At 44.4% G+C, this 12,500-nt stretch overlaps 1 protein-coding gene and 2 long non-coding RNA genes across 5 annotated transcripts in view; 2 read left to right on the forward strand and 1 right to left on the reverse strand.

Annotated features, from left to right (window-relative positions):
- The window catches only part of LOC145877454 (uncharacterized), a 1,116-nt gene extending 415 nt beyond the window's left edge, over positions 1 to 701 (forward strand). The window contains exons 1-2 of the long non-coding RNA XR_014391768.1: positions 1 to 528; positions 561 to 701. The exon at positions 1 to 528 is cut by the window's left edge and continues 415 nt beyond it. This is a non-coding gene — a long non-coding RNA (uncharacterized LOC145877454). The remainder of the gene's footprint in view (positions 529 to 560) is intronic.
- Positions 702 to 7,537: 6,836 nt separating this feature from the next.
- On the forward strand, positions 7,538 to 7,774 carry LOC145877455 (uncharacterized). Its single transcript, XR_014391769.1, has 3 exons — positions 7,538 to 7,580; positions 7,638 to 7,653; positions 7,684 to 7,774. It is a non-coding gene; the product is annotated as an uncharacterized LOC145877455 (long non-coding RNA).
- Positions 7,775 to 7,916: 142 nt separating this feature from the next.
- Positions 7,917 to 12,500, reverse strand: part of emp2 (epithelial membrane protein 2) — a 39,251-nt gene continuing 34,667 nt past the window's right edge. For 2 of the 3 annotated variants that reach the window (XM_082971379.1, XM_082971380.1), the window contains one exon: positions 7,917 to 8,502. In XM_082971379.1, the coding sequence (XP_082827505.1) occupies positions 8,333 to 8,502 (170 nt within the window). In that variant the 3' untranslated portion in view covers positions 7,917 to 8,332. The remainder of the gene's footprint in view (positions 8,503 to 12,500) is intronic. The other variant, NM_001141058.3, reaches the window with a different exon arrangement.

Below are 12,500 nucleotides of genomic sequence, written 5' to 3' on the forward strand. Positions count from 1 at the left end.
AGTTGAGTCACACTGTTAGTACATCTGTCCTAGTTGAGTCACTCTGTTAGTACATCTGTCCTAGTTGAGTCACACTGTTAGTACATCTGTCCTAGTTGAGTCACTCTGTTAGTACATCTGTCCTAGTTGGGTCACTCTGTTAGTATATCTGTCCTAGTTGAGTCACTCTGTTAGTACATCTGTCCTAGTTGAGTCACTCTGTTAGAACATCTGTCCTAGTTGAGTCACTCTGTTAGTATATCTGTCCTAGTTGAGTCACACTGTTAGTACATCTGTCCTAGTTGAGTCACTCTGTTAGTACATCTGTCCTAGTTGGGTCACTCTGTTAGTACATCTGTCCTAGTTGAGTCACTCTGTTAGTACATCTGTCCTAGTTGAGTCACTCTGTTAGAACATCTGTCCTAGTTGAGTCACTCTGTTAGTACATCTGTCCTAGTTGGGTCACTCTGTTAGTACATCTGTCCTAGTTGAGTCACTCTGTTAGTACATCTGTCCTAGTTGGGTCACTCTGTTAGTACATCTGTCCTAGTTGAGTCACTCTGTTAGTACATCTGTCCTAGTTTGAGTCACTCTGTTAGTACATCTGTCCTAGTTGGGTCACTCTGTTAGTGATGTTGTCATGACTACCAGTCACACCTGTTATTTCATAACTTTCTTGTTCAGCTTTTAACCACCATTGTATAATAAACTATCTCACGGTTTCCTAACTTGTCCTTGTAAAGTTTGTGACCGTCTTTGATGATATGAAAAATGGGTTGTCTGTGTCTGTATGGCCCAGAGCTTCTGACTGTGCAGGCTTTTGTCCCAGCCCAGCACTAACACATCTGATTTCAAATACAATGGCCTAAATACCAACCATCTCTCCAGGACTGTGGAGTTACCAGACACCATCTCTCTCCAGGACTGTGGAGTTACCAGACACCATCTCTCTCCAGGACTGTGGAGTTACCAGACACCATCTCTCTCCAGGACTGTGGAGTTACCAGACCCATCTCTCCAGGACTGTGGAGTTACCAGACACCATCTCTCTCCAGGACTGTGGAGTTACCAGACACCATCTCTCTCCAGGACTGTGGAGTTACCAGACCCATCTCTCCAGGACTGTGGAGTTACCAGACACCATCTCCAGGACTGTGGAGTTACCAGACCCTCTGAATAGAGACCATCTCTCTCCAGGACTGTGGAGTTACCAGAGACCATCTCTCTCCAGGACTGTGGAGTTACCAGACACCATCTCTCTCCAGGACTGTGGAGTTACCAGACACCATCTCTCTCCAGGACTGTGGAGTTACCAGACACCATCTCTCTCCAGGACTGTGGAGTTACCAGACACCATCTCTCTCCAGGACTGTGGAGTTACCAGACACCATCTCTCTCCAGGACTGTGGAGTTACCAGACCCATCTCTCTCCAGGACTGTGGAGTTACCAGACACCATCTCTCTCCAGGAGTGTGGAGTTACCAGACACCATCTCTCCAGGAGTGTGGAGTTACCAGACACCATCTCTCTCCAGGACTGTGGAGTTACCAGACACCATCTCTCCAGGACTGTGGAGTTACCAGACCCATCTCTCTCCAGGACTGTGGAGTTACCAGACACCATCTCTCTCCAGGACTGTGGAGTTACCAGACACCATCTCTCTCCAGGACTGTGGAGTTACCAGACCCTTTGTAGTAGTAGTAGATCTACACCTGTTTTTTTGTAAATGTCTCTCTGTTCTGATCTAGGATCAGGTGCCTTCCTGACCTTATTCATCATGATTGGAAAAAGGCCAAACTGATCCTGGATCAGCACTCCTACCCTGAGACGCTTTATGAATACAGACACTGAGCTGTGGTTCACCAGCAGGTGGCACCAGATCCCCAGAAACCCCACAGTCTCCTTCACGTCAACTAGCACTTTCATTCCTAGGCTGTGTCCCGAGTCTACACCCTTTTTTTCCCCCCACAAGTGTGCACTTCACATAAGATTGGTGTATGCATTGGCTGGAGGCTGGGAATTTCCAACATTTTTTTGTTGTTAAATCCACGCGAGAAAGTGTGCAAGACAAAGTGTACACTTGGGGATTAAGGGTGGAGAATGGGGGACGCAGACATTGACCTATACAGTTACCAGGACCAATGATCACAGGGGACAAGAAGTCACTTTAATATAAAATACATTTAATAAGACCAAACTCCTATGGTGAGCCCAGGCTGGGAGGGCTCTGTCTCTATGGAAACAACAAAGACAAACAGAAGCTGCTGTTGGGGTAGAATAGAATGGTATAGAATCCAATAGAATGCTATATAGAATCCAATAGAATGCTATAGAATCCAATATAGAATCTAATAGAATGCTCTATAGAATCCAATATAATGCTATATAGAATCTAATAGAATGCTCTATAGAATCCAATATAATGCTATATAGAATCTAATATAATGCTCTATAGAATCCAATATAATGCTCTATAGAATCCAATATAATGCTCTATAGAATCCAATATAATGCTCTATAGAATCCAATATAATGCTCTATAGAATCCAATATAATGCTCTATAGAATCCAATATAATGCTCTATAGAATCCAATATAATGCTCTGTAGAATCTAATATAATGCTCTGTAGAATCTAATATAATGCTCTGTAGAATCCAATATAATGCTATATAGAATCCTATAGAATCCAATATAGAATCTAATAGAATGCTATATACAATCTAATAGAATCCAATAGAATGCTATATAGAATCTAATAGAATGCTATATAGAATCCAATAAAGAATCTAATAGAATGCTATATAGAATCCAATAGAATGCTATATAGAATCCAATAGAATGCTATATAGAATCCAATAGAATGCTATATAGAATCCAATAGAATGCTATATAGAATCCAATAGAATGCTATATAGAATCCAATAGAATGCTATATAGAATCTAATAGAATGCTATATAGAATCTAATAGAATGCTATATAGAATCTAATAGAATGCTATATAGAATCTAATAGAATGCTATATAGAATCTAATAGAATGCTATATAGAATCTAATAGAATGCTATATAGAATCTAATAGAATGCTATATAGAATCTAATAGAATGCTATATAGAATCCAATATAGAATCTAATAGAATGCTATATAGAATCCAATATAGAATCTAATAGAGTGCTATATAGAATCTAATAGAATGCTATATAGAATCCAATATAGAATCTAATAGAATGCTATATAGAATCTAATATAGAATCTAATAGAGTGCTATATAGAATCTAATAGAATGCTATATAGAATCTAATAGAATGCTATATAGAATCCAATAAAGAATCTAATAGAATGCTATATAGAATCCAATAGTATCCAGGGTAGAAAGAGCCTTCAGTAACATCTTATCATGTCCATCACACCCCGTTTCCACATCCTACTGGTGTTATGCCACGAGGGAATGATACTTCATTTACAAACACATCAACAGAGACGATGCTTTCTAGTCTTCAGAATCATAATGTGTGTTCTTTTAATCTCCCAGCCTGGGTGCTGTTCATTATGGATAAAACGTTATGAAACAGGGGAGATGCAGCCCCATCTTGTACAATAAGAAACGTTAATTTAGTGTTTAACAACTTCAAGGTAGTACCTGGTTTCAAACACGCTATGGTGTTCCCACCTGAACACCGCCGGGCTGTAGAGTTTCCCACCTGAACACCGACGGGCTGTAGAGTTTCCCTACTGAACACCGCCGGGCTGTCCCCTGGGTCTGTAGAGGACATGATCCAATTTTGGTCCATTTCATCAGTCAAATCTATCAACTTCGACCACAGAAGTCAAAGTGTAAATAATTTGCCACAACAACGACAAACAATGATGTGTAACTCTTTACTGTAGTGACCTGTCAGTCAATTACACTGGCTTCTAGGGTTCAACACCAAACGGCACCCTATTCCCTATTTAGTACACTACTTTGGATCAAGGCTCTATGGCACCCTATTCCCTATCTAGTACACTACTTTGAACCAGGGCTCTATGACACCCTATTCCCTATCTAGTACACTACTTTGGACCAGCTCTCTGGTAGAGAATAGGGTGCCATTTTGAATCTGAACCAACAGGTGGCAGAGGGGGGGTTGTAAAGACACAGTAACGCTAAATGCTGCTAGTAGTAGTGAAATGAATCAGGCCATAGAGATGAATGTATCATTCCAATATCATACGGGCTCTCTTCCTGCCTCCTCAATGTGTTTTAATATCATACGGGCTCTCTTTCTGCCTCCTAAATGTGTTTTAATATCATACGGGCTCTCTTTCTGCCTCCTAAATGTGTTTTAATATCATACGGGCTCTCTTTCTGCCTCCTAAATGTGTTTTTAATATCATACGGGCTCTCTTTCTGCCTCCTAAATGTGTTTTAATATCATACGGGTTCTCTTTCTGCCTCCTAAATGTGTTTTAATATCATACGGGCTCTCTTTCTGCCTCCTAAATGTGTTTTAATATCATACGGGCTCTCTTTCTGCCTCCTAAATGTGTTTTAATATCATACTGCCTCAATGTGGATAAGACCATAAAATAACTCCACCAGGTTATAGGATCTTAATTTGACCATTACTGTCATTGCAAAGTAATGGTTACAGCAACAGACTTTGAACATTACTGGTTCTATCCAATCTGTATTGCTGAAATTCAGCATTACAGCCTGATAGAAACTGCATTCACATCTTGTCTCAAAAAAAATTATATTGCTTCAGCGATCCAGATTGGAGAGAGCCGTTAGTCCACGATGCCGTTTCAGCGATCCAGATTGGAGAGAGCCGTTAGTCCACGATGCCGTTTCAGCGATCCCTAACCCAACCTTAATCATAGCAAGCAATTGCTTCTCAACAGAAAGTAGCACCAAGTTAAAAGGTGGTTGATACAGACAGAACGTTCTAGCGCCAAGTTAAAAGGTGGTTGATACGGACAGAACGTTCTAGCGCCAAGTTAAAAGGTGGTTGATATGGACAGAACGTTCTAGCTCCAAGTTAAAAGGTGGTTGATATGGACAGAACGTTCTAGCTCCAAGTTAAAAGGTGGTTGATATGGACAGAACGTTCTAGCTCCAAGTTAAAAGGTGGTTGATATGGACAGAACGTTCTAGCTCCAAGTTAAAAGGTGGTTGATATGGACAGAACGTTCTAGCGCCAAGTTAAAAGGTGGTTGATACAGATATAATGTTCTGATTATTTAAAGTAAATTGACTTTTTCAGAAATCTGACATATCATATGTAACGGACCTCCTAAAGAGTAACTCTGTGAAATAACTCATTTCAGATTGAACCCATGGTGAAGATGTCCTGCAACAAAAGACTGATGAAATGTAGACCTGTTATAAACACAGACTGATGAAATGTAGACCCTGTTATAAACACAGACTGATGAAATGTAGACCTGTTATAAACACAGACTGATGAAATGTAGACCCTGTTATAACAGACTGATGAAATGTAGACCTGTTATAAACACAGACTGATGAAATGTAGACCCTGTTATAAACACAGACTGATGAAATGTAGACCTGTTATAAACACAGACTGATGAAATGTAGACCCTGTTATAAACACTGACTGATGAAATGTAGACCTGTTATAAACACAGACTGATGAAATGTAGACCCTGTTATAACAGACTGATGAAATGTAGACCCTGTTATAAACACAGACTGATGAAATGTAGACCCTGTTATAAACACAGACTGATGAAATGTAGACCTGTTATAAACACAGACTGATGAAATGTAGACCGTTATAAACACAGACTGATGAAATGTAGACCCTGTTATAAACACAGACTGATGAAATGTAGACCCTGTTATAAACACAGACTGATGAAATGTAGACCCTGTTATAAACACAGACTGATGAAATGTAGACCTGTTATAACAGACTGATGAAATGTAGACCCTGTTATAACAGCCTATAGACCCCTGTTATAACAGACTGTGTGTCTATGGGACGTCACCACTATAGACCCCTGTTATAACAGCCTATAGACCCCTGTTATAACAGACTGTGTCTATGGGACCTCACCACTATAGACCCCTGTTATAACAGCCTATAGACCCTGTTATAACAGCCTATAGACCCTGTTATAACAGACTGTCTATGGGACCTCACCACTATAGACCCCTGTTATAACAGCCTATAGACCCCTGTTATAACAGACTGTCTATGGGACGTCACCACTATAGACCCCTGTTATAACAGCCTATAGACCCCTGTTATAACAGCCTATAGACCCTGTTATAACAGCCTATAGACCCCTGTTATAACAGCCTATAGACCCTGTTATAACAGCCTATAGACCCCTGTTATAACAGCCTATAGACCCCTGTTATAACAGACTGTGTCTATGGGACCTCACCACTATAGACCCCTGTTATAACAGCCTATAGACCCTGTTATAACAGACTGTGTCTATGGGACGTCACCACTATAGACCCCTGTTATAACAGCCTATAGACCCTGTTATAACAGACTGTGTCTATGGGACCTCACCACTATAGACCCCTGTTATAACAGCCTATAGACCCCTGTTATAACAGACTGTGTCTATGGGACGTCACCACTATAGACCCCTGTTATAACAGCCTATAGACCCCTGTTATAACAGCCTGTCTATGGGACGTCACCACTATAGACCCGTTATAACAGCCTATAGACCCTGTTATAACAGACTGTGTCTATGGGACGTCACCACTATAGACCCCTGTTATAACAGCCTATAGACCCTGTTATAACAGACTGTGTCTATGGGACCTCACCACTATAGACCCCTGTTATAACAGCCTATAGACCCCTGTTATAACAGACTGTGTCTATGGGACGTCACCACTATAGACCCCTGTTATAACAGCCTATAGACCCCTGTTATAACAGCCTGTCTATGGGACGTCACCACTATAGACCCCTGTTATAACAGCCTGTCTATGGGACGTCACCACTATAGACCCCTGTTATAACAGCCTGTCTATGGGACGTCACCACTATAGACCCCTGTTATAACAGCCTATAGACCCCTGTTATAACAGCCTGTCTATGGGACGTCACCACTATAGAGGTTGTATTGTATCAGTGAAAACTCAGACGCAGTGTTCTAGAGGGTTCCATTCTGTTTTTATTCCAGTTAGATAGTGGATCATCCTACCCCCCCCCCCCCCAGTCTTTAATGTCCTCGATATTAACCTCAGCATCTTTCACCAGATAGACTGGCAAGCAGACAGACAGACCGGCCGGTAGGCCAGCAAGCAGACAGACAGGCGGGCCGGCAGGGAGGCAGACAGACGGACAGGCCGGCAGGGAGGCAGACAGACAGACAGGCCGGCAGGGGGAGGGAGGCAGACAGACAGGCCGGCAGGGGGAGGGAGGCAGACAGGCCTGGGGGAGGGAGACAGGCCGGCAGGGAGAGGGAGGCAGACAGGCCTGGGGGAGGGAGACAGACAGGCAGACAGACGGGCAGGCCGGCAGGGGGAGGGAGGCAGACAGACAGGCCTGGGGGAGGGAGACAGACAGGCCGGCAGGGGGAGGGAGGCAGACAGACAGGCCTGGGGGAGGGAGACAGACAGGCCGGCAGGGGGAGGGAGGCAGACAGGCCTGGGGGAGGGAGACAGACAGGCAGGGAGGCAGACAGACGGGCAGGCCGGCAGGGGGAGGGAGGCAGACAGACAGGCCGGCAGGGGGAGGGAGACAGACAGGCCTGGGGGAGGGAGACAGACAGACAGGCCGGCAGGGGGAGGGAGGCAGACAGGCCTGGGGGAGGGAGACAGACAGACAGGCCGGCAGGGGGAGGGAGGCAGACAGGCCTGGGGGAGGGAGACAGACAGGCGGGCAGGGGGAGGGAGACAGACAGACGAACAATCCTACATATTCCACCTTCTACACTAGGTTTACTCTAGTAGGACTTAACACAGTGTTGTACTGCTCAGTCTTAACCATCGTTCTGGCATCATGTATTTTTCAACTATACACCAATTTATTGGTCTATTAAACTAAAATGTACCGCATTGACGTCCCCGTGGAAGGCCCCAACTCCATCCCAGCCAAAAACAGTCTGATATGTCCCAGTCTCATTCCAACCACACAGTGTGGAGAAAACGTTTCTCCGCCACACTGGGGTCTTTTAAAAACAGACGCTCTTAACAACAACAACACAAAATAAACGTTTTTGGGAGTTACCTTTTTAGCTAACAGACTTAGTTAACACACTTCCCTCTTTTAGATTTATAACGTGTGGAGGTCAAAATAATGAACACTTCTCCCTACAGGCAGGAGATTTTAGACGTTGTGTTTGTTTGGTCTTGTAGAGATGAGTTTTTTATTATTTGCGTTTCCTCAACACCAGATACATGAGTCCACTGACGACGGTCATGGGGAAACTGATCCAAGCCAGGACGTAGGATGAACCGTACCCCCCTTTCCTCAGAGACTCCTCCGTAAAACCTTCTCTCTCCGCCGTGTAGATGGACGCTCCCATCATCACGCACAGGCCTGGGGGAGGAAGAGGAGGGGGGGGTTAGGAACTAGGATAGGAAGGGGTTAGAGTTAGGAACTAGGATAAGAAGGGGGGGTTAGAGTTAGGAACTAGGATAGGGAGGGGGGGGTTAGAGTTAGGATAGGAAGGGGTTAGGAACTAGGATAGGAAGGGGGGGTAGAGTTAGGAACTAGGATAGGAAGGGGGTAGAGTTAGGAACTAGGATAGGAAGGGGGGGTTAGAGTTAGGAACTAGGATAGGAAGGGGGTAGAGTTAGGAACTAGGATAGGAAGGGGGGGGTAGAGTTAGGAACTAGGATAGGAAGGGGGTAGAGTTAGGAACTAGGATAGGAAGGGGGTAGAGTTAGGAACTAGGATAGGAAGGGGGGGTTAGAGTTAGGAACTAGGATAGGAAGGGGGTAGAGTTAGGAACTAGGATAGGAAGGGGGTAGAGTTAGGAACTAGGATAGGAAGGGGTTAGAGTTAGGAACTAGGATAGGAAGGGGGTAGAGTTAGGAACTAGGATAGGAAGGGGGTAGAGTTAGGAACTAGGATAGGAAGGGGGTAGAGTTAGGAACTAGGATAGGAAGGGGGTAGAGTTAGGAACTAGGATAGGAAGGGTGTAGAGTTAGGAACTAGGATAGGAAGGGGGTAGAGTTAGGAACTTGGATAAGAAGGGGGTAGAGTTAGGAACTAGGATAGGAAGGGGGTAGAGTTAGGAACTAGGATAGGAAGGGGGTAGAGTTAGGAACTAGGATAGGAAGGGGGTAGAGTTAGGAACTAGGATAGGAAGGGGGGGTTAGAGTTAGGAACTAGGATAGGAAGGGGGGGTTAGAGTTAGGAACTAGGATAGGAAGGGGGTAGAGTTAGGAACTAGGATAGGAAGGGGGTAGAGTTAGGAACTAGGATAGGAAGGGTGTAGAGTTAGGAACTAGGATAGGAAGGGGGTAGAGTTAGGAACTAGGATAGGAAGGGGGTAGAGTTAGGTACTAGGATAGGAAGGGGGGTTAGAGTTAGGAACTAGGATAGGAAGGGGGGGTTAGAGTTAGGAACTAGGATAGGAAGGGGGTAGAGTTAGGAACTAGGATAGGAAGGGGGGGTTAGAGTTAGGAACTAGGATAGGAAGGGGGGGTTAGAGTTAGGAACTAGGATAGGAAGGGGGGGTTAGAGTTAGGAACTAGGATAGGAAGGGGTTAGAGTTAGGAACTAGGATAGGAAGGGGGTAGAGTTAGGAACTAGGATAGGAAGGGGGTAGAGTTAGGAACTAGGATAGGAAGGGGGTAGAGTTAGGAACTAGGATAGGAAGGGGTTAGAGTTAGGAACTAGGATAGGAAGGGGGTAGAGTTAGGAACTAGGATAGGAAGGAGTTAGGAACTAGGATAGGAAGGGGGTAGAGTTAGGAACTAGGATAGGAAGGGGTTAGAGTTAGGAACTAGGATAGGAAGGGGGGGTTAGAGTTAGGAACTAGGATAGGAAGGGGTTAGAGTTAGGAACTAGGATAGGAAGGGGGGGTAGAGTTAGGAACTAGGATAGGAAGGGGGTAGAGTTAGGAACTAGGATAGGAAGGGGGTAGAGTTAGGAACTAGGATAGGAAGGGGTTAGGAACTAGGATAGGAAGGGGTTAGGAACTAGGATAGGAAGGGGGTAGAGTTAGGAACTAGGATAGGAAGGGGTTAGGAACTAGGATAGGAAGGGGGTAGAGTTAGGAACTAGGATAGGAAGGGGTTAGGAACTAGGATAGGAAGGGGTTAGGAACTAGGATAGGAAGGGGGTAGAGTTAGGAACTAGGATAGGAAGGGGGTAGAGTTAGGAACTAGGATAGGAAGGGGGGTTAGAGTTAGGAACTAGGATATGAAGGGGGTAGAGTTAGGAACTAGGATAGGAAGGGGGTAGAGTTAGGAACTAGGATAGGAAGGGGGTTAGAGTTAGGAACTAGGATATGAAGGGGGTAGAGTTAGGAACTAGGATAGGAAGGAGGTAGGGGGGGGTTGGAGTTAGGAACTAGGATAGGAAGGGGGGGGTTAGAGTTAGGAACTAGGATAGGAAGGGGGTAGAGTTAGGAACTAGGATAGGAAGGGGGTAGAGTTAGGAACTAGGATAGGAAGGGGGTAGAGTTAGGAACTAGGATAGGAAGGGGTTAGAGTTAGGAACTAGGATATGAAGGGGGTAGAGTTAGGAACTAGGACAGGAAGGGGGTAGAGTTAGGAACTAGGACAGGAAGGGGGTAGAGTTAGGAACTAGGATATGAAGGGGGTAGAGTTAGGAACTAGGACAGGAAGGGGGTAGAGTTAGGAACTAGGACAGGAAGGGGGTAGAGTTAGGAACTAGGATAGGAAGGGGGTAGAGTTAGGAACTAGGATATGAAGGGGGGGTTAGAGTTAGGAACTAGGATATGAAGGGGGGGTTAGAGTTAGGAACTAGGATATGAAGGGGGTAGAGTTAGGAACTAGGATAGGAAGGGGGTAGAGTTAGGAACTAGGATAGGAAGGGGGTAGAGTTAGGAACTAGGACAGGAAGGGGGTAGAGTTAGGAACTAGGACAGGAAGGGGGTAGAGTTAGGAACTAGGACAGGAAGGGGGTAGAGTTAGGAACTAGGATAGGAAGGGGGTAGAGTTAGGAACTAGGATAGGAAGGGGGTAGAGTTAGGAACTAGGATAAGAAGGGGTTAGAGTTAGGAACTAGGATATGAAGGGGGGGTTAGAGTTAGGAACTAGGATAGGAAGGGGGTTAGAGTTAGGAACTAGGATATGAAGGGGGTAGAGTTAGGAACTAGGATAGGAAGGGGGGGTTAGAGGTAGGAACTAGGATAAGAAGGGGGTAGAGTTAGGAACTAGGATAAGAAGGGGGTAGAGTTAGGAACTAGGATATGAAGGGGGTAGAGTTAGGAACTAGGATATGAAGGGGGTAGAGTTAGGAACTAGGATAGGAAGGGGGGGTTAGAGGTAGGAACTAGGATAAGAAGGGGGTAGAGTTAGGAACTAGGATATGAAGCGGGTAGAGTTAGGAACTAGGATAGGAAGGGGGGGTTAGAGTTAGGAACTAGGATATGAAGGGGGTAGAGTTAGGAACTAGGATAGGAAGGGGGTAGAGTTAGGAACTAGGATAGGAAGGGGGGGTTAGAGTTAGGAACTAGGATATGAAGGGGGTAGAGTTAGGAACTAGGATAGGAAGGGGGGGTTAGAGGTAGGAACTAGGATAAGAAGGGGTAGAGTTAGGAACTAGGATATGAAGGGGGTAGAGTTAGGAACTAGGATAGGAAGGGGGGGTTAGAGTTAGGAACTAGGATATGAAGGGGGTAGAGTTAGGAACTAGGATAGGAAGGGGGTAGAGTTAGGAACTAGGATAGGAAGGGGGGGGTTAGAGTTAGGAACTAGGATAGGAAGGGGGTAGAGTTAGGAACTAGGATAGGAAGGGGGTAGGGTACTGGACATCTAAACAGGAACACTGGCCTCCTTTACAAAGTATTCATACCCCTTTACTTATTCCACATGTTACAGCCTGAATTCAAAATGGATTAAATGTTTTTTTTTAAATCTCATCCATCTAAACACAATACCTCATAATGACATCACAATACCTCATAATGACATCACAATACCTCATAATGACATCACAATACCTCATAATGACAGCACAATACCTCATAATGACAAAGTGAAAACATGTTTTTAGACATTTTTGCACATTTATTGAAAACGAAATACTGAAATCTCATTTACATAAGTATTCACACCTGAGTCAATACATGTTAGACCCACCTTTTGCAGTGATTACAGCTGTGAGTCTTTCTGGGTAAGTCCTCTAAGAGCGATTACAGCTGTGTGTCTTTCTGGGTAAGTCTCTAAGAGTGATTATAGCTGTGAGTCTTTCTGGGTAAGTCTAAGAGCGATTACAGCTGTGAGTCTTTCTGGGTAAGTCTAAGAGCGATTACAGCTGTGAGTCTTTCTGGGTAAGTCTAAGAGCTTTCCACACCTGGATTGTACAATATTTGCACATTATTCTTTTTAAAATTCTTC

This window comes from Salmo salar, chromosome 03 (genome assembly GCF_965601325.2).
Source record: "Salmo salar chromosome 03, fSalSal1, whole genome shotgun sequence".
Classification (NCBI taxonomy): Eukaryota; Metazoa; Chordata; class Actinopteri; order Salmoniformes; family Salmonidae; genus Salmo; species Salmo salar.